The 26818-nt window shown below is 54.2% G+C and overlaps 1 protein-coding gene across 1 annotated transcript in view; it reads left to right on the top strand.

Moving 5' to 3' along the window:
- Positions 1–26818, top strand: part of EPHB2 (EPH receptor B2) — a 169827-nt gene that overhangs the window by 109762 nt on the left and 33247 nt on the right. Inside the window, exons 4-5 of the mRNA XM_054571462.1 lie at positions 23453–23608; positions 24727–25062. Coding sequence (XP_054427437.1) covers positions 23453–23608; positions 24727–25062 — 492 coding nt within the window. The remainder of the gene's footprint in view (positions 1–23452; positions 23609–24726; positions 25063–26818) is intronic.

Here is a 26818-nt window from a genome sequence, read left to right on the forward strand (position 1 = left end):
CAAACCAGCCAAGGTCTTACAACCAGCTGTTAATCCAACTTGACCTTCTGGGGGCCCTCGTGCACCCTGCAGCATCAGATCCCATCGATGGTTGTAAATCTGAGCCCTCTCCGCCTGGGCTCACACTTTGTCTCACCTTTTCTGTATGTATGAAGAAAAAGCGTGGTTCCAGAGCTGCAGGGCCCACTGGCCTTCTGTAGCCTGCACCCAGGGCCAGCGCAGGGTGAGGCTGGCCCTCTTGCTTATGTCTTCTGTCCAGGGGACAAACCTATATGGGTGCCTGCTGTACTCTAGGTCCTGTGCTGGCCCCTAAGGAGTCTGAGAAGGACAAGAGAGAGTCCTGCCTTTAAGAGCCAGCAGTCCCAAGAGGTGAGCAACTAGGGTGTTGATAAGAAAGGCAGAAAGATGCCCTAACTGGTGGGGCTCAGTGGATTGAGTGCCGCCCTGTTAACCAAAGCATCGCCAGTTTGATTCCCAGTCAGGGCACGTGCCTGGATTGCAGGCCAGGCCCCCAGTTGGGGATGTGCAAGAGGCAACCACACATGGATGTTTCTGGCCCTCCCTTCTCCTCTCTCTAAAAATAAAATCTTTTTAAAAAGAAAGAAAGAAAAGCAGAAAGATGCAGACAAAGTCCTGTGGGGGTACAGAAAGTGGGAAGTAAGACCTGGCAGTTCTGGAGGGCTGCGGTAAGACCAAGGGAAGAATTACAAGGAGGGCACCTCTGAGCTCGATTTGAACGTGCAGAGATGGAGGACACTGGGTACGCAAAGGCCCAGAGGGTAGGGAAGCACAGAGTCATTTGAAAGATGTCCCAGCCAGAAGGGGTGAATTATCCTCAACTGCCAAGTGTTGCGAAGAAAGCAACCAAGGCCTGAAGAGAGGAAGTGGATTTCCCACTGTCGCAGCGGCCCCTGTGCCCCGCATCCCTGCCCACGACCACTTCCCCAGACAGGTGTGAGGAGCGGGCCGCCAACCCTGGTGAACAGAAGCTGGCAGTGTTGACAAGGCCAAAGATGGGATTTGAAAGGAGTAGCTTGGGAGTAGAAGGGGAAGTTTCTAGGTTGGCTTTCCGAGTCGGGCTGAAGCCCAGTGATGTACACTGTCTGGCCCCTCTCGAACTCACCCATCCTACACAGGCACCTGCTTTCCCTGCTCTGTGGTGTGGGGTGGGGACGATGTGATGTTTACAGAGCCACGTCTTTAGGAGCTGCTCCTTGTGGAGGGACGGGGTCTCTGGTCCCTCCAGATAGGAGAAAAAAAGAGTTTCTTTGGTCCTGAAGCATTTGTCCCTACGCTCATTGTATAGGTGGTATAGTTGAGACACAGGAGACCAAGTAACATACCCAGAGCTGCAGAGTGTTTTGAATGAGATGAAACCAGGCCTGTGTGGAGCTGGGGAGACAGGGGCGGATGGATGCCAGACCAGGTCCAGCCACTTTCCCGTCTGTTTCCGGTCATCCCGGTCTTCCCGGAGACAGTCCCAGACCAGTCCTTCTGTGTAGCTGCTTAGGTTAGCTTCTCACCTTGACTTTCCCCACCTCCTTCCCAGGGTCCTTAGCAACAGACAGGGAGTCTGACAGGGGCAGGAATGCCCCACCCCCCGCCCTTGGATGGGGCAGGCTCCTGTTTACCCAGCTGCTATGAGCCCAGGCCAGGGTCGCAGGGAAGACCTTGAAGCCTGTCGTCCAGCTGGCGCCCCACTGCTCAGGTCTTATGACCCCTTCTCTCCCCTTGGAGGCCCCTCCCTCAAAGAGGTGGCCCAAGGTGGGGCTTGACCTCTTGGGAGAGGGGAGGTTGGCTCCTGTTACATCCCTTTATGTCTCTGGTCTTTCATCTTTCCTGAAAAAGCAGAGGTGGCTGTAAGGAAAGAGGAAGGGCCAAGGGACACAGAAGCTGGTAAGGGCAGGTGGATGGAGCATGGTGTTTGGAACCAGAAGTCCCAGCTCTGTGGGACCCTATAGCAAACCACATGCCTACTCCGAGCATCCGTGTGCCAATCTGCTGACTGAGGGCAGTGGTCGCCCCTCTCCCGCCAGAGTCTTTGTGAAACTCAAGTACAATAATAAGTGTAAAAATGCTTTGTGAAATCAAATGCAAATGGATGGAAATTGGGACCACTATTTGATTGATGTAAGAGGAAATACTGGTTCAGATAGGTACATCCGACTAACCAGGGGCAGGAGCACTGGCCGAGGAGTCAGAAGACCTGGGGACAGCTCTGGGTGTCGGCTCTGTGTGCCTCTGGGCACAAATCTTCATTTCTCCATAGCCCCACTTTCCTCATATTAAACCAGGGTAATAAATCCTGTTCTTTCCACAGAGCCTCATGATGACCAAGGAAGATTATTCATCCTTCCAGCATTTACTGAGCACCTGCTGTGCACGAGGCCCTGGGCTAGGCTGGCATGTGGCTCTTGTCCCCAAAGAGAAATTATATTAGAGGAGGATGTGGGGCTCAGAATCCTAGAGTGTCAGATATAATTGAGCCTAGTTTCCTCGTTTTGCAGATGGGAAAAAGCAAAGGAAAATGGCTTTCCCAGGGTACGGGAAATGAGCAGCACCCGTTGCCACTCCTCCCGAATCCAAGGCAGACGTTATTAATTGACTACAACCCTCTTCCCACTAAACCCAGTGGTACTTCAGGATCCTTCTCAACACAACATTCCAGGTAGCTACCAACTGATTAAAAGTGGACAGTAAGATGGAACTATTTGCCTACCAACCCAAAATCCTAACCTTAGACTTGTTCAAGATCATTTGGCCAGAATTATCAGTGATGGGACACAAACCTTGGTTTTCTCAGCTATTCTGCCTCTCCACTTACTCCTGAAACTAACTTTCAGTGAGTACCTACCACGTGTTCATCTTCAAATGAGGTTCAGAGCCGAGTAAGAGCTGCTTACAGGCTCACGGCTGGTGGGGAAGAGAGTCAAAGGGAAAACGATATGGGGGTTTATTGGAGATGTACCCAGGTGCCTGCGGGAACTCAGAGAAGAGTTCAGGACTGACTGCTCACACGCAGGGTTGGGGGGCTGGGAGGCTGTTAAGGAAGACTTCCTAAAGCAGGGGAACGTTGCGGTCAGCACTCAGCCAACAAACAAATGTCAAACATGAGGTCCAGTACAGGATGCAAATACACCGGTCTTCTCTGGCAATGAGTGGCATCTGCAGCCTGTGAGACGACGAGACATGTCACAGGAGGGGGGCCACCAACCCTCGTAAACAGAAGTTGGCCATGTTGACAAGGAGCGAAGATGGGATTTGAAAGGAGTAGCTTGGGAGTAGAAGGAGAAGTTTCTAGGGTGGCTTTTTAGTTGGGCTGAAGCCCAGTGACATACTCTGTCTGGCCCTATTGAGCTCACCCGTCGTGTACTGCACCTCTTCATTTGTGGCCCTCATCGTCCTGCGTGGTATTAAATGTAGGCCGGTCTTTCCTGGCTCGACTGGAAGCCCTGGCTGAGCCGGTGCTGGGTCTCTTTGTTACTAGCTGGACTTGGACCTGGCCCTGGCACAGTGCCTCCTGGCTTATAAGGACTTAGTAAATCCTGGATGGATGGGTGGATGGGTGGATGGTCATGCAGCCTCTTTAAGCCTACATTCTCCTGTGCAAAATGGGGGAAATAATAGCAACCTCCCAAGGGCATTGTAAGGATTAAATATGAAGATGTGGCTAAAGCCCCTAGAATAGTGCCTAGCGTTCAAAAAAATATTTATTGAAGGAGAAATGATGACTGTTTAAGCACAAGTGTAAAGGCACTCTTGATAGATAGATCCTGACAAATGAATTTTGCATATTCTCTGCCAGCATGCTTAAAAGAGGAGGGAGCCTGGGACACAATTGTTAGAAATAAAACCCAGCAGTAGCCAGTAAGACAGTAAGACCTTGGTTGGGAAATCCTGTAAGTTCTTCAGAACAAGGGACAGAGCTAAGCACTTACTTTGTGCGGAACCACTGTTCTAAGCACTTTACACATGTTAACTCATTTAACCCCCACAATGACCTTATATAGCATGCATTGTTATTAGCCCCATTGCTTATATGGGGAAACTGAGGCATGGAGAGGTGAAGTAAGTCGCCCAAGGTCTTACAGCCAGGATGTGACCTGACTCCCAAGGCCGCTCTCTTCACCATGTGAGAAGCTCACAGAGACAGAGCAGTCCTACCAAGGGCAGGGATTGCATCGGATGTCTTTCTGTCCCTAGCAAGGTACCTGCCACATAGCAGGCTCTCAATCAGTGCCTATAGAATAAACAAATGAACAAACAAATGAGGGAGTGAATCTGCACCCCAGCAACCCTTTGAGCAGGGTGACAGGCTTTGATAATGATCTTAGGAGACAAAGGGCAGGGGTTAGTGCCTAAATCATCCAGGATGACTGTGTCATATCCAAGGGAGTGCCACGGTCAGTCTCTTAGGACACCTGCTTTGCTGTCCATTCCTGCTGTCACTACCCACAAGTGGCCCGGTCAGTTATCTCCCTGATCTTAACCAGAGCCTCCTGCTGTCATTCTGGTCCTTGTAGAGCAGGAGGGAACTGGGCAGCACGTGGACCTGGTGCCAAGGAGACCGCGTTCAACTCAAAGCTGGAGGTGTGGCGATTGTGGCCCCCTCCTGCCACCGACACCCACGTGTCCTGGGGCAGTCACTTCCTTCTCTGAGCCCCACTGTTCCCATCAGCATGAGGGGAATAATAGTAATACCTTCCTGTTGTGAGGTGCACTCATGACCAGGAAACTTACTGCTCAGGAAACAGAAGCAGGAGGTGTGGTTGTTCTGGAAAGTTGTGATTTACAGGCTGGTTCCAGGAGCAGATGGCTCAGTCATGGAGGTGGGAACAGCAGGAGGCCATAAGAAATATGAATGGCAGCCCTGTGCCCTGTCAGCCCCAAAGTCACTTCTCCCCTACCTGTCACAATGCCTGAAATGTCCACCATATGATTAATTCCCGGCATGAAGGCTTGGTGTCTTGGGAAGGATCCTGTTTTAATGCACGCAAGGTACGGACAGTGTGACATTTGAGTCCCTGGCAAAGACGTGTCCTTGGCCTCTGCCAGCATGAGCTTAGTTCAGAGGGCATGAGACATGCCTGGGGACGGAGGGCGGACACACACCAGGAGCTGCGCAACAGCCAAGACCTTGGGCAGACGTCCCATGGGGCCTCAGGGCAGTTCGGGAAGCCACATGCCTGGGATTGGGTGAGGAGCAACAGGAGGACCCTAAAAATGAAGCAGAGAGCTGCCTGGAGCAGCTTTCTTCCCTTTGAACTTTCTGCCAACGAGCAGCGTGGCCACAGGCTCCGCACAGCCCAGAGGGGAGACTCTGCCAGCCCCCGGGCACCTATCCCAGAAGCCTAATTACCAGCTCTCAGTGGGCAGTCGGCTCGCTGATTGAGAGTCCTTGGGGAGAAGGCACTGCTGAAATCATGAAATGCTCTGAAGGGAACACTTTTACTCCTTCACACAAGCAGAAGAGGTGAGAGGTGGGATGCCACCTCTCAACCCCCACGTTCGAGTGGGGTGTTACCGTGGGCAGAAGAAGCCACTCGTGGGTCCTCATTAAATCCGACCACCTCTCCCCACCCTCACTGTCACCACCCTGTCCATCCACTGTCATTTCTGCCTGGACCACAGCACAGCCTCCCCTCTAGTCCGCGCCTCACTCAGCAGACAGGGGGACCTGGTCAAACATCAGGTCTCTGAACAGCCCTGCCCAGAACGCACCAGCGGCTCCCATCAGCTTGGAGCCCGTCTGCATCTCCTCCCTGGGCCCTCGAGGCCTGGCTCGGACCCCTTCCACCTGCTCTGCCCCGTCTGCCACTCTCCTGACCTGTCCGCCCATTTCCAGCCACTCGGACCCCTTTGCCGCTCCTCGAACACTCTGGGCATGTTTATTTCCTCCTGAGGAAGGGTCTTTCTTTGCATAAGTTGCTCCCTCCACCTGGAATCCTCTTTCCCATGCTCCCCCCACAATTAGCTCCTTCTCCACCTCCCCAGAAAAGGCCTCCCTACCCACCCCCGTTAGAGTAGCTCCCCCTCTCCCTCAGGCCCCTCTGGCACCTCACTTTGTATTTATTTGCTATCTGTCTATTGTTCATCTTCCTCACTTGTCTTATTTGCTGCTGTGTCCCCAGCAGCTAGAACAGCACCTGGCATGTAGCAAGGCTTCATGTCTGTTGAATGAATGATCTCTACCAGGAGAAATGGGTGATCCTAACAGCCACTTAATGAGCCTCTAAAGGGCAGGACATGGCATCATGGAGCTATAACTTCATTTGGTCCTCAGTATAAAACCCTACAAGGAACTGTCCCCATTTTACAGCTGAGGAAACCGAGGCCCCAGGGGTTCAGGCAACTGCCCCAAGGTCACACAGAGAGCAAGAAGCAGAGACCCGGTCTGTCTGAGCCTAGTCCCCACTCTCACTCCTGTGTTATTAACACAGGTATAGCATCCTTGTTTTACAGACAAGAGAACAGAGTCACAAAGACGTGCGTCCAATGGTCTAAAGGCCTCAGCCAGGAAGAGCTGGGGCTGGCATTTGAACCCAGAGTGCTGCGTTCTCTTTGAGATGTAGGAGGCCAGGCATCTAAGAGGCTGGCCCGGCCAGGCAGCCATCTGTAAAGTGAGGGGCTTTAGAGCCAGTCAGGAGGCTGTCCGGTTTGGCTGCCTGGTCCAGGGTACAGGGCAGACGCAACGGCAGGAGACCACAGTCATATTAACATCTAACATTTATCGCTGCACATTTTGCAGTGTTCTGAGTCCAGGGTCCCCAACCCCCAGGCCACAGACCGTCCCTGGCCTGTTAGGAACCGGGCCACACAGCAGGAGGTGAGCTCAAATGTAATGCGCTTGAATCATTCTAAAACCATCCCCCCAACCCAGTCCGTGGAAAAATTGTTTTCCACGAAACCCGTCCCTGGTGCCAAAAAGGTTGGGGACCGCTGTTCTAAGTGCTTCATGTGTATTAACCATCTTTTCGACAACTTTAGGAGGGAGACAGCAGTACTATCCTCATTTTGCAGATGGCAGAACTAAGGCACAGAGAGTTTATATGACTTATGCAAGGTCGCCCAGCTAGGAAGCGATGAGGCTGGACTAAGCCCAAGCACTAACCGCAAGCACTAACTGGACTGCTGCTCTGAGGCAACTCGGCTGAGAGCTCTCAGGTTCAGAAAAGGACTCTGAGTCCAGAAGAGTAAACAAAACCTGCCGCCCAGGGCCACCAGAGTCTGACCCTCGGGATGCTAACTGATCCCAGCCCCTTGGGGACTCTCAGTGTGGTCAGATGTAGAGGCTGGTGCCACCAGGTGACCGGGGTAGGTCCCAGCTTTGCCACCCCGCACTGTATGCTCTCGGCCAGGCCATTCGCACTGAGCCTCAGTGTCCTCGGCTGTGAAACAGGGCCAGGAGTTCATCGGGAGGCTGTAGTGAGAAGAGGGGGGGCAGATGGCGCTGAGAGACGCCCCACCCCTTGCACGATGAGCTGCAGTGAATGACAGAGAGCACACACTGCCATCTCAGCACAAACCCCTGCTCTGCCACTCGGGGAACTGGCGATGTTGGGCAAATGACTTACCTCTGTGTGCCTGCATCCTGTGTAAAGGAGGATAATTATAGTATAATTTGAGATTACAGTAATTAATCCACATAAGGCACTTAAAACAGTACCTAGCCCAGAGTAAGCCCTAAATGTGAGCTGTTATTTATCAGAAGATTACAAATGTTAAAATATTAGTTTTGGCCTCTCTTGCAACTGGGAAGACTCTCTCAAACAAGGTTGCCATGAGGTCAGAGAATGTAAACCAGGAAGCTGTGCTCTCAAGCCCTCACTTGGTGACAGCGTGGGCTTTCTCGGCAGGCAGCCCCTCACCAGAAGCTGCCTCCCTCCCCTCTTCATCTTCGTTTTTCTGTTTTTCTCCGGGATCAGAGCCCTTCCCTGTGGGTGCTAGAGCTAAGTGTTTGTCAAGTTTATGAGCTTTCAGAGCCACTTTCCGCGACAACCAGGCCTCCCCATTTTTATAAAGACAGAGATAAGGAAAGAGTTTATGAGATTAGAGGTTTGTCAGCAGCCTCTGCTTTGATCTTTCTCTCTCTCTCTCTCTCTCTCTCTCCCTCCATCCCTCTCCCTCTCTCTCTCTCACTTCCTCTTTTTATAAAACCAATGCTCAAACTGGGAACAGCAGCCTAGGCCCCACAAACACACTGTTCAAATAAAGGAGACATTTAGGGCCAGGTTGAAGCACCATTTAAAGGTGATTGCTCTAAAATGACCGTGTCTGGGCAATTTGTCATGAAGTATCCCAGCTGTTGGCCAAAGATCCCTTGTTCTGCAGATCTTGCTGTCAGCTCATGGTTTTCAACTTTTGGCCCTTTCAAACTGAGAAGGTGTGGGATTTTTGTGAGATTTGGGGATCCAAGTATTTTTAAAGTAACTTTTTAAGAAGCCCTCTATCCCTGGGGATGTTTCATGTCAGTGAGACCCAGAGGACCCTGCAGAGGAGGCTGCGATCCCCAGGTCCCTGCGCTGCCATGGGGGACTCTATGACCCAAGAATATTCCGGTCCAGGGGCGGGGCAGGCTCATTCCAATTCTCTGTGGATTCACAAACCCTCATGCCATTGGCAGAGCTACGTCATCTGCCGGCAGCAGGCAGAGAGGCATCAACGCATCGTCCAGTGCTGGGCGGGAGGCTTGTTGTTGTCCACCCCTAGCCCTGTCTGCCTGTCCAGCCTCACGTCCTGCACCCCCGCACTCACAGACTCGGGGCTCCAGCTGCAGGTCCTGGGCCTTGCTGTGCAGCTTCAACTCTCCACACCTCTACCCAGGCTCTTCCTCTGCCCAGAACGCCCCTCCTTTCATTCTTTTGTCTTGTCTTCCTTTGTCTTTCAAAACAGCTTGAGTGTTATCAGCTCTAGAAAGAGCAATGTTTTGGCCCCTTTCTCTGGGCTCGGAGGCCAGGCATCTCCTCCCTCAGTCATCCCTTACCCTGGTCACCGCGCGTGGGCCAGCAGAGGCCAGAATAGGGGGCTGCCGCGTGAGGAGGCCAGGTCCTGGGCAGGCTACTCGGGAGAAAGAGTCGGGGGCACCGGGGCGGCCGTCTGAACACCAGCCTAGGACCACCACTGGCTCCCCTGCAGTTAGAGAATAAAACCCCAGACTCCGCCACTGAGCACACAAAGCCCATTGTGACGGAACCTCAGGTCCCTGGTCTTTTCTTGTGTCCTACTCTTTCCCTCCCACATCCTGTGCCCCAGCACCTGCCACGCCCTTCAACCCTCCTTTGTACACACTGTTCATCTCCCTGAAAGGTCCTTCGTCTCCAGTGGCTCTGACAGACTCCTACTCATCCTTCAATACCCAGTTCAAGTGGATCCTCTGGAAAACCTTCTTTGAGGACCCTTCTAAGCTGTGGTCCTCAAGGCCAGGGACTGTGCTCTCATCCACTCTCTGCCCAATTGCCCAGCACAGAGCTGGGCATAACGCTATTCCTTAGGAAAACCTTGTTGGGCTTTTTTGTTTATTTGTTTGTGTGTTCAGTAAGCCTGTCCTCGAATGAAGGGCAGGCCCAAGTGAGACCACACACATGGTCTCAAATCCACAGTGTCTAGAAGGGCCGGGCTGTGGAGGCAGAAGCTCCACATTTTAAGGAGAGAACTGGTCCATCCCATAGATCCGGACGAAAGGATGCCCCAGGGGAAGGGGGGCTCCGGAACTCCGCTGTGTGTCCTGAAAGGGCTCCCTGGGACAATTCGTACCTGAGAGTGCACTCCAAGCCCCCCCCCATCACCCCCCGGAGATGGCTGCAGATGGGAAGCAGGCTGGGGGCCTGAGGTGCGCTGCCCGCTCTCACTCCTCGCACCTTCTGTTAATGTGGAGCTCAAACTGACCTTGCCTGAGCAGCAGGGAGGATGCTGGGCTGTCACTCCACTTCCACTCTGACGGTCTGAGACCACATTGGCTTTTTCAGCAGCTTTTGGCTTGTGGTCAACTCAAACCCCCAGATCTTTTTCACTGGGATGTCTGCCAAAGCCACATCTTGCACGTTTGATTTATGGCTCGGGTTCGCTGAGGCCTGTGCCTGCTCCCCAGAAGCCAACTGGAGGAGGGCAACGGTTTCTGTACCCCTAGGAGGAAGAGTGATTGCAGGCCCCCCAAGCCTCAGAGAGAATGTGGGCAAGCTCCCCTTCTCTGTGTGTGTGTTTCCTAGTCCCTTCTCTTTGAGGCGCCAAATGCCAGGACCTCTTGAATGAGATTTTCATTAGCATTCAAGTCACAGGTTACCAGGGCCAAAGCAGACCAACCTTTCAGGTTCCCGGGGGAAGCAGAGCTTCTGGAAGTGGCCCAGAAGGACAAGGAGAGACAGGCAGGTACTGGAGGCCCAGGCTCCTGGGCCTGGTGTCCATGTGCCCTGGGGAAGGCACTTCATTGCCGTGAGCCTCAGTTTCTCGTCTGCAGAATAGAGGTGACAAATCCCAACCTCATGGCATTGTTAGGGCAAAGGCTTGTACCACCTTTGCAAATATTGTTGCTGCTCATCCAAACATTCTTCTCCCCAGGGATTGGATTTTTAATGCAACCTTTTCAGAAAGGCCTTCCCTCACCACACTCCGTAAAGGCAATCCCAGATTGTGTTGAAGTATTTGTGTGGTCCATTGCTTCTTTCCATCTTGTCACTTTCACTAAACCCTTAGCTCCATGAGGGCAGGGACCATGTTTCCCCGTTCGCCACTGTCCCCTACCACCCACCCTGCCCAGACCCAGCGCAGAGCCAGAACTCAGCACTGTGTGCAGAACGACCATTAGGGACTACATCACCAGTCCTTCGGACTTGGGCTACAAATTCTAATTGTTTTAGGTGAGCTAGAGATCCACAGAGGAGCAAAAAGAGAAGCCTATTTAGTTCCCTCTGCCACAAACAAGGCCACTCCCCCACCCTGGCCCTCAAGGTTCCCAGCTGTAAAATGAGGTGTAAAGTGAGAGACTGAACAAACTCTTCTCTGAAGTCCTTCTGGCTCTAAAACACTCTAAGTCGGCACAGGGAGGGGGAGAAAATTGTATTGAATTTGTATTGCCTGTTGAGTTGAAAAAAACAACTTCTGCCAGGAAATCTCTCTTACTCTGTCACTTTCTCCACTGGCCTGGAAAAAACTGCCCCGCGCAGGCCTGGGCCTGCGTAACCCACACTGAAAAAGTCACAGACCCCTCCTGCCCTGGGCCGCGCGTCGGGGCGCCTGAAAGGTGTGTGGCAGCTGCTTCCCCGGGGGGTCCGGGGGTTTGTTGCCTTAACCGAGCTCATGAGCAGGTAAAAAATTCCAGACATGTTCTCTGCTGACAGCTAATTGTGTCCTTTATTAATGGCCATGGCTTTCTTGGGGCAGGTGGGAGGAGGGAGGGGGCCAGTCTCAGCCTAGGGGCCTCCCTCAGGTGGAGCTGATGACCACATTTCTGGATCCCATAGAAGGGGAAGTGCTACATGAGGTGACCCCAAAAATGTACCCCCCAGCTGGAGAGAGGAGGAGGGGCTTTCCCAGGCTCCCCAAGCCTCAGCAGGAGTGGCTGGTGCTGATAAAATCAGGCAGGGATTTGGGAATCTGGCAGCCCAGGTTCTGGGTCCTCCGTTGATCTCTCAGAACACAGCCACCAAAGTCCGATGGATGGCCTGTGGGGAGGACCCACAGCGGGGCAGTGGCCCGTGGCAGCTTGGGAGATGCTCCCCAGCTCCATCCGGCCACCACCCCCTTATGGCACCAGGACTGGACCCTCCAGGCCCTTCCTCAGTGACCCACTGCACCACCTGTCAATACAGGAGCCAGATGTGCTAGGGGACTTGGTCTGGCCCTGCCAGATGTGTTGAGCTTTCTCAACACATCCGGCTTCCCCTCAGGCACATTGTGATTATTATTTAACACTCGCTTTTCCAGCATCTGTGAGGCCAAAGGATTACAGGCTGGGAGGCTCCATCCCCCTGAAGGACCTTTATAAGCCCTGTTGCAGTGATAACCTCGAACTGGGAGGAGGGCTTTTGTGAAGCCCTATTTGTTCCCCATTTTCTTACTAGGATCCCATGTTAGCCTGGGGAGGAAGACAGAGTGTGCGGCATTAACCTCAATTGTAGAAGAGAGGCTCAGAAAGGGACATAGTGAAGAAGTAGCTGAGCTGGGGCTTGAACCAGGCAAAGGAAATTGCCATGCAAAGTCCCTGGGGCTAGAGGTGGTGTGCTGTGCCCCAGGACAGCCAGGAGGCCAGTGTGGCTGCAATGGAGTAGACAAAAGGGAGGGAATAGTAGCAGGTAAGTTCAGAGAGGCAAAGGAGATACGATTACAAAAAAAGAACAAAATGCCTACCAGTGAATTTACCCAGAGAAGTAAAAGGGGTGTTTGTATTCCAAGTGAGATGGGAGCTATTGGAGGGCTTTGAGCAGAGGATCAACCCACAGCTCAGCTTATCCTGCAGTACCTGCAGGACCCCTCTGGCTGATACCTTGAGAGCAGGCTGCCACCAGAGGAAAGTGGGAGGTTGGGGGGCTGGGGCAAAAGCCAAGACGCCAGTCGGAGGCCACTGCCGTGATATGACAGCTTCCACTTCTCTTCCCCTCTGCCTCCCCTGCCAGGCTGGGCATCAGGACTCCCGGGCTACAGCCCCAGCTCTAATGGGCTGTGTGACCTTGTACAAGTCACTGTCTGTGTGTGGCTCATCTATTCTGTGGTCGTAAAATGAGAAGCTTCAACCCGAAGATCATGAATATTCTCAACTTCCAATGACCCAGACCCCACCTGCTCCTCTAACCTCATCTCCCGCTCTTTCAGCCTCGAACTTCAAGCTTCAGTGACACTGAACTGTTTGTAGTTCCCCAGGCGCACACTGTGCTTTCCACGCCTCTGTGCCTTTGCACAGGCTGTCCCCATGCCTGCGACACCCTTGCCCTCCCGTGGCCCTGCACGTGGAGAGCCTGTGATCTTCCATCGGGTCTGGGTGGCCTCTCCTCCAGAGGCTTCCCTGACCCATGCCCTTCCTCAGTGCTCCTGGACACGTGGACAGTCCCCATTGATCTTTAAGAGACAATAGAATGAAGTGGATGTGGCGACTCGGAGCTGGCTTCAAATCCCAGCGGCATCTCTGGAGTTGCCCAATGTTTCTGAGCCTCTGTTTCCTCATCTGTAAAATAGAGATAATTCTCTTCCCTGCTCCCAGGGTCAAGGTCATGGTGCGGTAAGCTTGTAAAGCACCTAACCCAGCGGCTGGGTAACTATCTGGGATCTGTGAAGCCAGATTCTAGCTGCAGAGAAAGGGTTGAGTGAACAATGTGGCCCCAGATCACTTGAGTGGCCCTGGCCAGGACCCCAGGACAACCTCCCAGCAGCACCGTGGCCCAGGGGGATTCCTGTCCACCCGTCTTGTCACCAGCCCCTCCCTCTGCTCACCTCTTCCATCAAGACCTGGTCAAAGCTGCCTGCCGGCAGCCACACAGCACTTGGAAATGTCCTTAATTGCTTCACCAGAGTGGGGAGTCACCCTGCAGGCAGATAATTAAAAAGTTCAGAGCTTGATTAATTGGGAGGAAATTGGAGGAATGGGGCTGCCTGCTGGGCGGGCGGGAGCTCCCAGCCCCTCTGTGGGGGTAGCATGAAGGGAGGCAGGCCAGAGCCGGCCCGGGGCCTAACGCAGGACCCAGGGCTGGAAGGGCTGGGCGTGAAACACTCTCACCTGCCTTTGCAGGTTGTCGGGTGCAGGGTCTGACTCCTCCAGGAAACTGAGCTCTACCACCCCCACACAGCCACCTACAGCAGGGGAGGAGCTGCCAAGAGACACAGTGGTCATGAAAGTTCTGGTAACTCCGGCCTTGGGGCCAAAGGACCTACAGGCCTCCTCTGTGCCAGGCAGTGAACAGGGCCGGCGTGGTGTCTGTCCTCATGGAGCTCACGGTTGGGCGGGTGGGGAGGGGGGACATAGAGGGATGAATGTTAACCAAATGCCAAGAAGGACAAAGGTGGAAGACACTGAGAGCCCTTCCTGGGGGCCCAGGGAGGAGCTCTGGGGCTCTGACATGATCTGGGGGGCCCCAGAGACCTAGAACAAAATCTCCATCCACACGCAAGCTGAGTGACCTTAAGCACAAGACCCCACCTTTATGAGCCTCAGTCAGTCAACAGCACTTCCAGAGACCTCCTGTCCAGCCTCCCACAGCCATTGTGGGTTCCTGCTCTCACCGGGCTTACAGCCTGGTGTGGGAGGCGGAGAATCACGGCCGTATGATCACGCAGTGCCCGACGCGAAGTGGCGCGGCCTCAGGAGCCCAGGAGAGGGGCCCCAAACCCTGGTCCTAGGAGAAGGACCGAACGGTGATTTGGGCTGGAGCTGAGATTTGAACGATAAAAAGGAGCTAGCCTGGCTGGAGCTGGGACAGAGGGAACTGTCTGAGCTATGGCCCAGAGGTGAGACTGAGCACAGAGTGTTGAGGAGCTGGACACCGCCTTCTGTGACAGGATCTCAGGGCGCAGCCAGAAGCTGTTGGGAGCTGAGGCTGGACTCTCCACAAGCACAGGGGGGCCACTGAAGGTCCTTGAGCAGAAGAGGGACTGGGTAGATGGCCGGTGTAGAGGCCAGCCTGGGGAGGCCCTGGATTTCCCCCTTCAGGCAAAGGGGAGGCATGTTAACACAGTTCCTGCCGCTGCCTTCTGACTTCTGTAGTCCTGCCAGCCACTGGCAGGGAACCACAGAGCCCGGGTCCCAGCAGGGGCAGGCCAGGGGTACCTGGGCATGTGGCGGGGGGGGCAAGATGACTGACACCCCCTGGGTGGTCCCAGTAGGAGCTACCACCACAGGGGAATGACCCTGAGGTGCTCCTTGGGCATAACCTGGCCAGGCAGGGCCCCCCTTTCCAGGGGAGGGGAGGGCAGGGCAAGGGCCGGGAGAAGTACTTTCATCAGGCTCGAACCCTGAGAGGCTTTGGAGGTCTTAGAAAGCACACGGACTATGGGGGCACAGGCCCTGCCCCTTACTCCCTGAGTGACTTGGGACAAGGTATGGGCTGGGGAAGCTCCAGGCCCGGCCCCAGCAGGCGCATGGTGGCCACAGGGATTAGCAGCTCCTTCTCTCCCAGGAGCTTGCCGCCTGCTTCCAGTGTGGCTTTGCCCATGGCACAGAGGATTGGGCACCCTGCCCAGCCCAGCCCAGGGGGGCTGACTCCGCTGGCCCAACCTCAGCAGCAAAAACCAGAAGCATGCAAAATGCAAAAGCCACTTTGCATGTGGGAGACCCCCAAACCCCACCCACACAACCACAAGAACAACACAAGTTCAGCCCTGACATACGCACAGCACAAGCCCCAGAAAATACACAGATCTGCTTTTGCACAGTTCAGGGCAACGCAGGGCCCAGGGACATAGTCTCTGACTGCGCCTGTCCACAGCCAGAGTCCCACCATTCAAAGGGCCATAGAGATGGTCCTGCCCAAGCGCGGAGTGGGCTCACAGTGCAAGGGGCCACCACAGCAGCTGAGCCCGGGCCTCCCTGCTCCAGGGCCAGGACTCTTCGCTCTGTTCAGTCAACATTCTTCTCCTGACCCAAACCCAGAACCTCTTGGAGGTCCCAAGGCAGGAACGTATGTCATCTGCCCTTCATACCTGGCACTGCAGAGCCCAGAACTCGGTCTGTGGCCGCCACTACCCCCGCCCCCGCCCCCGCCCCGCCCAGTGGCCAGCTCTCAGGCCTGGTTAAGGGAGGGTGTTCCAGCCCTCCAGGGGGTACCATCCAGCCCCCTCTTGCAGGCAGAGCCTGGGCCCTTTGTCTCAATGGCCCAGTGCTTGGCACATAAGAGGGGCTTATTAAATGCCTATTGCATAAACTCATCACTCACCATCTCCCCAGTTGGACCAGCAGTCCTGAGGGCTACATCTTTGTCTCATTCTTGGCAAGTGGCGGGCCAAGAACAAATGACGATAACAACAGCAAACGCGTATAGCATTTAATGTGAACCAGGCAGGCACTGTGACAAATGCTCTCACTATACTATTTCATGTAATCTCTGCAACAAATACAAGGTCAGTGTTATCATTATACAGACAAGGAAACTGAGGCACACAGTTAAGTAACTTGTCTGTGGGCACACAGTTAGCAGGAGGCGGGCCTGGGACTTAGTATTGGCAGCCGGCTCCACAGTTCAGGCCCAGGTTCAATGTCATCAGACCTCCTGCTCAGGTTCTCAGTAGCTGGAGCTAAACTGGGGTGAGCCCTCCTCGGCTAGGACCACTGGACACCCAGAAGACAGAGAAGCTCTTCCCCGCCCTGCCCCTAGGCCTACCGCCTTGGGCCGGCAAGCTTTTGAGTTCATTGTAGCGTCAGTCATTTTGGGGAGTAAGCCAGAATCTCTGGGAGGAGAGGAGGGAGCCGAGCAGCAAACCAACCAGGGACGCTCTGAGGATCACCCAGTGCCAATTAGCAGCCCCTCCGTGCCAGGCCCAGATGGAGCCCTGCCTTGGCCTGACTCAGGGCTCATTCGGTCAATTATCACCTATCCCCAGAGCCCAGGGGGCAGGCTGGAGAAAATCTGTTTCCCTGTAATCCTCCTCCCCCTCCGCGGCCGGCTGCCATCCGTCCCTGCCTGGGGTTGCCTGGCCAAGGGCTCTGAGCATCAGCAGGAGGCGGGTGCTGGCCGGCTCCTTTGGCCGCAAGTGCTGTGTTTGGGGCCCAGGCTTTGCTTCTCCCTTTCTAAGTGACCCCCTCAGGCCCCATCCCTTCAGGAGGCTGACAAGGTGGCCTCCAGTCCTGACATTCAGCCACTCGATAATTTCTGTGTCTGGCAGCACCTGGGCACAAGGTCTTTGGAAACACAATAACCTGCAGTCCGACTTCAGCTCTGCCATTTTAGAAGCTATGGCACCTTGGCGTGGTCCCTCACCCCCTCTGAGCCTCAGTTTCCTCATCTGTAAAATGGAGGGAGGGGTGATCATGTTACTTCAGTGGATGGTCATGTGAATTTAGTAAGAAAATCCATGTAAATTACTTGTACTGGGCCCAACACCTGGAAGGCACATAAATGGGAATTATTATGGTCCTTGCATTCTGGATGAGTAATCATAGCTAATATTTATAAAGAAACTTGCTAGGTGTTCTAAGTGCTTGAGGTATGTGCACCTAAAACCCACAGCCCCTGCCCTCAAGTCGCTCACTGTCCAGTTGGTGAGACAGACCTGCCTTCGTTCAGAAAGCTGAATTAACCAAGCATCTACTATTTGCTAGATCCTATATTAGGTGATAGACGTGTGGAGATTAAGGACCCAGCCCCTACACCAACCACAGTTCACCGTCCAGTGGGCAGAACACAGAGAAGTCACACAGGGTTAGGTCCAGTGGCAGGATGGAGCTGGTGTGCGCCAGCCTGGCTTACAGGAGCCAACTGTGGGCATTTCTTCCCAACTCAGTTATCTGAAGTTGGTAGTTGGGAGCACTTACACCACAGAAAACAGCAGACACAACAAAACAGGGCTCCCCGCACCCCGTGCCCCGCGTCGGCCATTTACCGGCACACCGCAGCCCATGGAGCGTGCGTCTGGGCTGCTGCAGCAGAGGTCTGAGCTATCTGCTGCACAGAGTTGGGGGCAGGCCTCCCAGAGGTGCACATGTCAAGGTTCACCAATCCCAGGGGACAGGATGACCAGGCGGAAGGGCATTCAGGCAAAGGGACCCGTGTGTGTGCAGCCAGGGCAGCCAGGAACCTGCAAACAGATGAGAGAGGTGACAGATGGGGCTGGAGAGGTGTACAGGACGGTTGCCTGCGACTAAGGGTGTTTCCAGGAGATGGGGCTTCCAGTTTGAAAACCAGGATGAGTGGGTCACCGCAGTGGACAGGCCCCTGGGAAGACCCATGGGGAGAACACAGGAGATGTCGGGGGGGATCTGAGCATCCATGCGGCCTGATGAGGTTGAGATGATAATGGTGGCAGCAAACCTGGCATTTACTCGGCTAAGTACTTCCTCATCCACTTTCTTATCCGAGTCGCACAACATCCTATAAGGGGTGTGTTTGTTCATTCAACAAAAACATATTGAGCATGTACTGTCTTCCTACCATTCTGTCACAAGCTAGGGGTGCAATAAGACCAGACAAACCTGGTTCCCTCTGCTGCTTTCCACGTCCTTCAGCGCAGGGAGAAGACAGCACACACGTCTACAGGCTGTTTTCTAGTATACAGTTGACCCTTCAAGGTGCAAGGATTAGGGGCACCAACCCCTCACGCAGTCGATAACCTGCCTATGCCTTTTGACCCTACAGACATCCCTTGAGTTCTGTGGATTCAACCAATCTCTGATGGATTTTTGATCGCATTGAGAATGTGAAAAACTGTTCTTAATCCATGGTTGGTTGAATTCACAAATATGAATGAGACCCGCGGATATGAAAGGCCTCCTGTGTTTATTTTTTTAAATCCAAGTATAAGTGAACTCGTGCAGTTCAAACCCATGTTGTTCAATGGTCACCCATAATTACAAATTGTGATGAGGGGCAATGAAGGAAACAAACAAAGACAGGCATTATAGTGAAAGAATTGCTTTAGTCCAGGTGGTCAGGGAGGGCCTCTCCTGGAGGTGACATTTAGCTGGGCCCTGAAGGATGAAAAGCATCAGCCATGGGAAGAGCAGGAACAGCAGTCCAAGCAGAGGGTGAGAACACTCTCGATGACCGGTGGGCTGGGGCGCAGTGAGGGGAGTGGCAGGAAGTGGCAGGAAGACAGCAGAGCTGACCTGGCAGGTCTTATGGGCCAGGACTAGGTGTGTAGATAATTCTGGTGCCTTGTGGGGAGCTGCTGCTGAGTGTAAGCGGGGTGTGGAGGGTCTGACTCATTCTCATCGGATCACGGAGGATCGGTGTGCGGGGAGATCCATTCAGAGGCTCTCACTGCGTCCGTACCATCCAGGTACCATCAGCTCCCTTTCTGGAGTAGATTGAGTCCCAGAGACAGCAGGCACCTGCCCGAGCCCACACACCTGTCGGAGGTGCGGCTGCCCAGGTCTGTGTCTTCGGGTCTCATTGTTCTCTTCCCACTTCTGTGCGAGACTCAGATGTTGGCAGGATGGGCGCCTTCCCAGCGGAGAAGCTAGGAGCAGCGTGGCCCGTAGGGCACCAGGCTCTGTGGATGGCCGCCGCCCCAGGCCTCTGTGAGAGGGGAAGTGGCTGGTGGAAGCTGAGGCCCCAGCACAGCCCGCAGTCACGCGGTACAGCTGAGACCAGGAAAGAGCCATGTGTTTCTGCCCCTCTCTGGGCCTCGGTTTCCTCAAATATCAAATGAGGTGGTTGAGCCGGATGCTTTTCCAGCCATCACTTCATCCAGCCATCACCCACGGAGTACCTGGCTTCATATCGGAAGGTTACTGTCCAGCCAGGTAGTTATAAGTTCATTAAGTAAGTAATTAAAACAGTCACCTCAAACCTGCATGCGGCCTTAAGGCAGACTTCCCAGAAGAGGTGATACCTGCACTGAGTCTTTTTTGCCTTATGATAAAGGGAGGGCGTTCCAGGTAACGAGGGCAGGATCGCCAAAGGCCAGAGGTATGGGGGGGTCTGGGGGTGGGCACCGTATGCCGTTAACGTGTAGACCATCAGGCACAAAGCTTGGGGTGGTTGGCACTGAGAGACGGGCATGTGCCAGTCCTGGTGTCCTGGGGGATCTTGAGGAGTTTGGGGGGGGGGACTATTGTGAATTTATTTTAAATAGCAGTTTTATTGTGATATAATTCACATACCATACAATTCCCCTATTTAAATGGTACAATTCAGTGATTTTTAGTGTATTCATAAGTGTGCAATTCTCACCACAGTCAATTTGAGAACATTCTCATCACCTCGAAAAGATACCCCATTACCCACAAGCGTTGCTCCCCATTCTCTGCTCTCCGCAGCTCCTGGCAACCACTAATCTACTTTCTGTCTCTATGGATGTGCTTATTCGGGATAATTTCATGTAAGTCCAGATGTGGCCCATTGTGGCTGCCTTCTTTCACAAAGCACAATGTTTTCAAGGTTCGGCGTGTTGTAACATGGATCAGTCCTTCGTTCCTTTTTACGGCCAAATAATATTCCATTGTAAGCCATTGTGGATTTTTACGCGACACAGCAAGGTTTGCGCTTTGGAAAGCTGGCGTGGAGGGTGGGCAGGAGGTGGCCAGATGGCCAGAAGAAGCTAAGGAGTGGGCAGGAGGGCAGCAAAGAAGAGCCAGGACAGGACACTGCTGAGGAGGGAAGACGCAGTGATTGATTGGCTGCAGGAAGGAGAGGGCGGGACGACAGAAGAAAGGGTTTCAGGTCGCCAACAGATACAGAAAGCCCAGGGGAGGGCCAAGGGGTGGCTGGGTAGCACACCCAACAAGGGGAAGCTCCTGGAGGAGGCAGCCTAGGGAGTCTCAGAGGGGGCCAGGACACGGTGATGGGAGAGGACAGCCGGGAAAGCGGTCCAGATGGAGGGGCTGGCACAGCACACAGGGAGAGTGGGCAGCCGCCCACCAGCCGGGCCCAGGAATCGCCAACAGATGGAAGAGGCATGCTAAGCCGGGCAGGCTCTCACCTGAGGGGGAGCCAGGGGGATCCTGGCCTTGGAGCCAAAGCCCTTTGGCATCTCTCAGGATGGTCCTAGACCCTCACCGGAGCCCTGTGCCCCATTCTACAGCAGAGAAAACTGAGGCTCAGAGCAGTCAACTGCCCGGCTAGAGCCAGGGCTATCCCTTTATCCAGCTGACAGGGAGAGGGGAGAGGCGAGACCGGGGAGGGCAAGAGGCTCAGGGGCCCCAGAGGCAGTGCAGCAAAGTGGAGAAAGCCCTGGACAGGTGCCCAGAGCAGAGGCTGCCAATCCCTGGTCAGCACTCATGGGCCGTTGACGCAATGCAAAAACCATAAAGGTGGTGTAGTGTGGTGGTTAGGGAAGTGGCCCCTGGAGTCGGACCACCTGGGATCGAATCCTGGCTCTGCCCTGTAAGCCCACATCCTCGGAAAGTTGCTTCACCTTGGAGCTTTCGTTCCCCCATCTGAAAATGGGGGCGATAACATCACCTCCGTCACCGCCCTGGGTGAGGCTTGGATGAGTTATTACGAGTTAAGTCCTTAGAACAGTGCCAGCATTTCCTAAGTACTCAATAAATGTCGGCCGTTTCCTATTTATGCGCTGGAGCGCTGTCTCCCCGTCGGTGCGTGGAAGCCCTAGTAACTCCCTGGAGGCACTCACCGCCATCCTTGCCGGTGTCACTGGCCTGGTGAGTGTGTTGAAGTCCTGTCTTCCCCTCACGTGACAGCTCCTTAAGGGCTAGGCTGGAGCCGGTTCTCCTCCCAGATCCCCACAGGGCCTAGTCAGGGTGGCATCGGTAAGTGGTTGTTGATTAGGATGGTTTCCACCTTCTGGAAGCTTCCTCCAAAGGCTGGCAAAGTAGGGCCCCCAGGGTGGGGGTGCCATTTTTCTAGCGACAGGCCTTAAGATTGTAACAGCAGCCCCTGTCCCCTCCCAACCCTAGGCCAGTACTGGTCATCGGTTGCAATCCCCATGGCCACTTTAGGAGGTAGCTCCTCTTACCAGTAAGAAAACAGCAGGAGGCGAAACAGCAGATTTGGTAGTTGAGCCCAACAGTTTAATAATGCTGGAATTGTTCTAGGCATTTTTCCCTAAATTAACCAAATATCATCCTCACCATGACTGCAGGAGATAGAGATTATTGTTCCCATTTTATAGATGAGGGAACAGCTTAGGTGGCTTGCCCAAGGTCAACCCTGCTGGCCCAGGTGGTGCTGGCATTTGCCAGGCAGCCTGCAGGCTCACCGCCACTCTTCACTGCATGACCTCCAAAGCCCAAGCTCTTCGCAAGTAGCAGGCAGTTTCTAGAAGTGTTTCTATGGAGTGTCTGCTGAGGGCTGGGCTCTGAGCTAGGCACCGGGGAACACACTGTGACTTAGACACGGCCCCAGTCCTCAGGGAGCCGAGAGGATGGACAGGAGACCCCTTGGTGAATGATTGTGGCCAGGGAGTAAAGCTCTCTGAACTCAAAATATCTTGGTACCAAGGAGAATGGGTTCTCCGAGCTGGAGCTGTTGAAGGGCTGGGGAGGGGTGTTGCTAAGACTGGGACTTGAAAGATAAGCTTGATGCCTGGGACTGGAAAAACGATTTGTACGTGAGCCATTTATACATGAGGAAAGTGACGCCCCGAGAGGTGGGGTTGCTTACCAAAGGTCGCGCAGTACCCTGGCACAGGCTGTGGTCCACGTGACAGCCCCTGGCCCATGGACAGCGTAGCCACACCTCGTCCCGAAGAGGAACTTACCCCTTGCAAAGCTCTTCCCTTGTCCACCTTCTCACTTACACCTTCTATGATCTCCCCCGAGGCACCACAGCAGAGCTGGGATTAGGAACCCAGTAAGTGAAGAAGAAACAAGCCAGGACAGGGGCGGGGCCTAGAGTCCAGGCCCCCTGATTCCCAGCCCAGGGCCAGGAGGAAGAGTAGGGTGGATTGGCACATGGGCCCACACAGGAGTGGCCACCTCTTGTAGAACCTAAGCCCTGAGCTGCAGGGCCTGAACCCAAATCCTGAGCATCCCCCAGAGCAAGAAAGAAAGCCAAAGACCCTGGGAGAGCGCAGATGGCTGACTGCCCACCAAGCGTAAACACTGCCCTCCTCCGGCGGTCCCTAGTACTGCATACCCCTTTATTTTAAATTGATCAAACACCTACTGTTACACTAGCTACTATTCATTGTGCATCTATACTGTGCAAAGCTCCATGTCATGTGCTTTACACACTTATGCCAAATGCTCACCATGGCCTGCAGAAATGGGCTTTAAAATCCTAATTTACAAATAAGGAAACAGTCTCAGTATGGTTAAGCTGCTTGTCTAGGGTCGCACAACTAGTAAAAAGCCAAGCCAGGACTCAAACCCAGGCCTGTCTGCTTCCAAAGGCAGAGTTCTTGCCTGCTCTGCCACATCGCCTCTCTACATGCCCTGCACTGTGCTAGGGCTTTTCTACTATAACGTCCTCATCTCAACCGTCTAGAACCCAGGACTCCAGTTCCAGGAGTCAGGGCCCAACCAGCCATCGGTAAGCAAGGCTGGGCCACAGGCCCTGCGGCAAACCTCTTCAGAGTGCTCAGACTAAGTCAGGGTTGGTCCTAGAAGCTGCAGTACAGCGTCCCCCGGAGTAAGGAAGGAAGGCCTGCCAGGGGCCCCTGCTGAATGCATAGACAGCGTTAGAGACAAGAAAGCAGGTAGCCTGGAACCTCCTGGGGACAGCTAGGATTGCCTCATTGGAGAGTGGAGGCTCCCCAAGAACTTCAGGAGGTGGTGTTTCTCAGCAGTGATGCTGTGTGGCCTTCCACGAGGCTACGTGGCCTCCCGTGATGCTGCGTGTCCCCTCTGTGAGACTGCATGGTCCTCTCTGTGCCTCCTGGCTTACTCAGTGACTTTCTCTGTCTTCTCTCCTAGCTTGTCCATCGGGAACCTTTAAGGCTAACCAAGGGGACGAGGCCTGCACCCATTGTCCCATCAACAGCCGGACCACTTCCGAAGGGGCCACCAACTGCGTCTGCCGCATTGGGTACTACCGAGCAGACCTGGACCCGCTGGACATGCCCTGTACAAGTATGTCGGGGGCCCCTCAAAGGCGATGTTTGAGTCCATAGTCACCTGCAGAAAAGCCCAGAGCGAAGGCTGGGCTGCTGTCTTTCCTGAGCGAGGAGTAGCCAGTATCTGGGGGGAGAAATGGAACATTTCTTGCGAAAGAACCATCCTGGGGTTGTCCCCGGGGCGGTTGTGCTGCCAACGTGCAGATATCACAGAGCTGGCGTCCGGTTCCCTACCTCCTTCTGCTAAGTCACATGGAGGATGAAGTCAAGGTCTTGATTCGCAAAGGAACAGAGAATGGCAGGATTGGCAGAGGAAGAACCTACGCAGGTGGTGTCTGTGGCAGAAAAGGCTGCCCAGTGTTCTGACCTGGCAGCGGCTGCCCGAGTCACAGGCCAAGGTCCTCTAAGAAAGGGTGACTACGAGGGCATTGTCACAGCTGCTGTATCAGACAGGAATGGCATTCAGTCGCAAGTACCAGAGAGCCGACTCCAGTGGCATGAACCATAGGGACGTAACTCTCTCACGGAACAGAAGCCCAAAGATAGCAGTCCTGGGATAGTACAATAGATCCATGAAGCTCTCTGGAACCTGCTTTTTCTCTCTGCTCTGCCACTCATGGCATATGGTTTCTATCTGTCAGGTCACTTCATAGTCCAACATTGCTGTGAAGCTCCAGCCATCGCACATGTCCTAGGCAGCAGAAAGGAGAGGGATAAAGGGATGCTCTATAGCTGTCTCCTTTTAATAAAAAATCCTAACCTATAACTTCCGCTATAATCAGTAGCCAGCAGTTCATTGCAGGAGGCTAGGAAATATAGTCTCTTAGTTGGACTTATTGCCACCCAAATGAAATCAGCTTCTGCTCTAAGGAAGCAAAGAAAATAGCTATTGGGTGGGTATAACCCTCATTGCAAAAAGACTGTCCCTAGTAACAAACACCAAGGAGGTTGGCATCCAGGGAGAAAGGTTTAAGCACATGTGCAGCAGAATGAGAGTTATATTTTAGAGACGTCTCTCTGGTGGGTGGAGAGGAGAAAGTATGTTGGGGAAGCCTTTTGGGAGGTGTGGGCTGGAACCAGGGCAGAAGCAAAGCCCCACAGCCCCCATTGACTGGCGCCCCTCCCCCTCCCCAGCCATCCCCTCTGCACCCCAGGCCGTGATCTCCAGCGTCAACGAGACCTCACTCATGCTCGAGTGGACCCCGCCCCGCGACTTGGGAGGCCGTGAGGATCTCGTCTACAACATCATCTGTAAGAGCTGCGGCTCGGGCCGGGGCGCCTGCACCCGCTGCGGGGACAACGTGCAGTATGCGCCCCGCCAGCTGGGCCTGACTGAGCCACGCATCTACATCAGTGACCTGCTGGCCCACACCCAGTACACCTTCGAGATCCAGGCCGTGAATGGCGTCACCGACCAGAGCCCCTTCTCGCCTCAGTTCGCCTCTGTGAACATCACCACCAACCAAGCAGGTAAGCGCTTTCAAGGCAGGCTCCGGGGGCAGCGCTGCGCCGCGCTGTGCCAAATGGGTTTCCTGCCAGCCCTCGTTAAAGACGCCCTCACACCTGTGGTTTCCTCTTTTCAAAGGCTGTGCGTGTGATCCAGCCACCTGGGAGAGTGTTAGCATTGTAGTGGTATTTATCATAATTGCTGTCACTTGTTGAACGTGTATTATTGAAGGCGAAAGTGAAGCTGCTGTAACAAAATGGCGCGGTGTTGGGGGGCTTAGAGAACACAGAACTGCATTTCTCTCTCACGTAGGAGTCCAGGGGTGAGCAGCCCAGGGTAGCAGTGTGGCTCTGACCTATTCTCCAGGTGGGCTTCTTCCGTCTTGTGGTCTCTGCGCCCTCGTGGCCAAGGCAGGGTCGCAGACATGACTGTGCCCCAGCCTGCAGGAAGGGCAGGGAGAGAAGACCCGGGCAGTGACAGTGTGTTAAGCACGAAAGCTGAACGTGGCCCCCATCACTTCTGTGCACCTTCCACCGGAAGGAACTTGGCCCTGGGGTGTCACCGAGCCTCATAGGAGGCTGGGAAGTGTAATCTCTCGCAGCCTGACTTAAATCCGTCACGGTGAAAGGGGGGAGACAGACTCCAGTGGACATCTAGCAGTTCCCACAGGTGCTCTCTTTGAACGTTCAGCCACTCCAGTCTAACTCCACCAAAACTCCTCTCCCTGCGCTCACCTTTCCTCATCCTTCCTGCGACCCCGCGTCGCCCTCCACCTTCCGCCCTGCTTTTCTCCACAGCAAAGAAAGTTGCCAAAGAATGCAGTTTCACCTCCATCCCCTAGCCCTTCTTCAGTCCATTTCACATAGGTGTCCAGCCCCTTTTCCCCTCAAAGACCACTGTCCTCAGGGTCACCTGAGACCTCTGTGTGGCCTGGTCCGGGAGACAATGGCAGCCTCATCCCCCAAACCAGGGCCATGGGAGATTTTCAAGGACCTCATGGTACCCATGGGTAGAAACCTTCGCGGCTGGCCCTGTGGATATGCCCCTCAGTTACTCACGCAGCAATCCTTGCCCAGCCCCGGCTGTGACGTGACCCTGTCCAAGGAGGGGCCAAGGGAGGCCGGGCTCCAGGAAACGGACGGAGTGTCCGGGTGCAGGGAGGCTTGCTGGAGGACGCAAGTGTAAAGGCCCAGCAGAAATGCGAAGGGAGTGAGGGGAAGACATGGAATTCAAGAGGCGGGGAGGGCGTGCACAGGAGAGAGGGCCACCAGGTGGGGCGTGGCCGAGGGGTGCTCTGCGCGCTTGACTTCGCTGCATCCCCTGGTGTCCTTGAGAAGGAGGCCTCTCTGTCCCCATTTCACAGACGGTGCTCAGAAAAGCGGAGTCATAAAGCAGGAAGGAGAAGAGGCAGGGATTCCCTAGGTCTGACAGACTCCAGTGCTTGGGCTAAATCCAGGGCACGTCCAAGGGACCGTGAGTGTGACTGTGGGCCTGACTGTGCGTGTGAGTGAGTATATTTGGGGAACGTGTGGCTATGTCGTTGTTTCGGTGACCATGTGTTTGTGATTGTATATGACCTTGGTGTGTGGCTTCTCACTGATACATGCATTCATGAGCATGAGTTTGTTTGCCTGAATGTGGTCTGCCTGTCTGTGTGTTTGTGTCTGAGGAGGAGTGTGGTTTTGTTTGTGAATGTTTGTGGTGTTGCTGTGGCTGAGAGGGCATGTTTTTGAGCGTGTGCCTGCAGTTCTTAAAGGCACCATGGATGCACTTAAGTCC

The sequence above is a fragment of the Pteronotus mesoamericanus genome, unplaced genomic scaffold (genome assembly GCF_021234165.1).
Source record: "Pteronotus mesoamericanus isolate MK-2021 breed Mesoamerican mustached bat unplaced genomic scaffold, CSHL_Meso_final contig_221, whole genome shotgun sequence".
NCBI classification, from domain to species: Eukaryota; Metazoa; Chordata; class Mammalia; order Chiroptera; family Mormoopidae; genus Pteronotus; species Pteronotus mesoamericanus.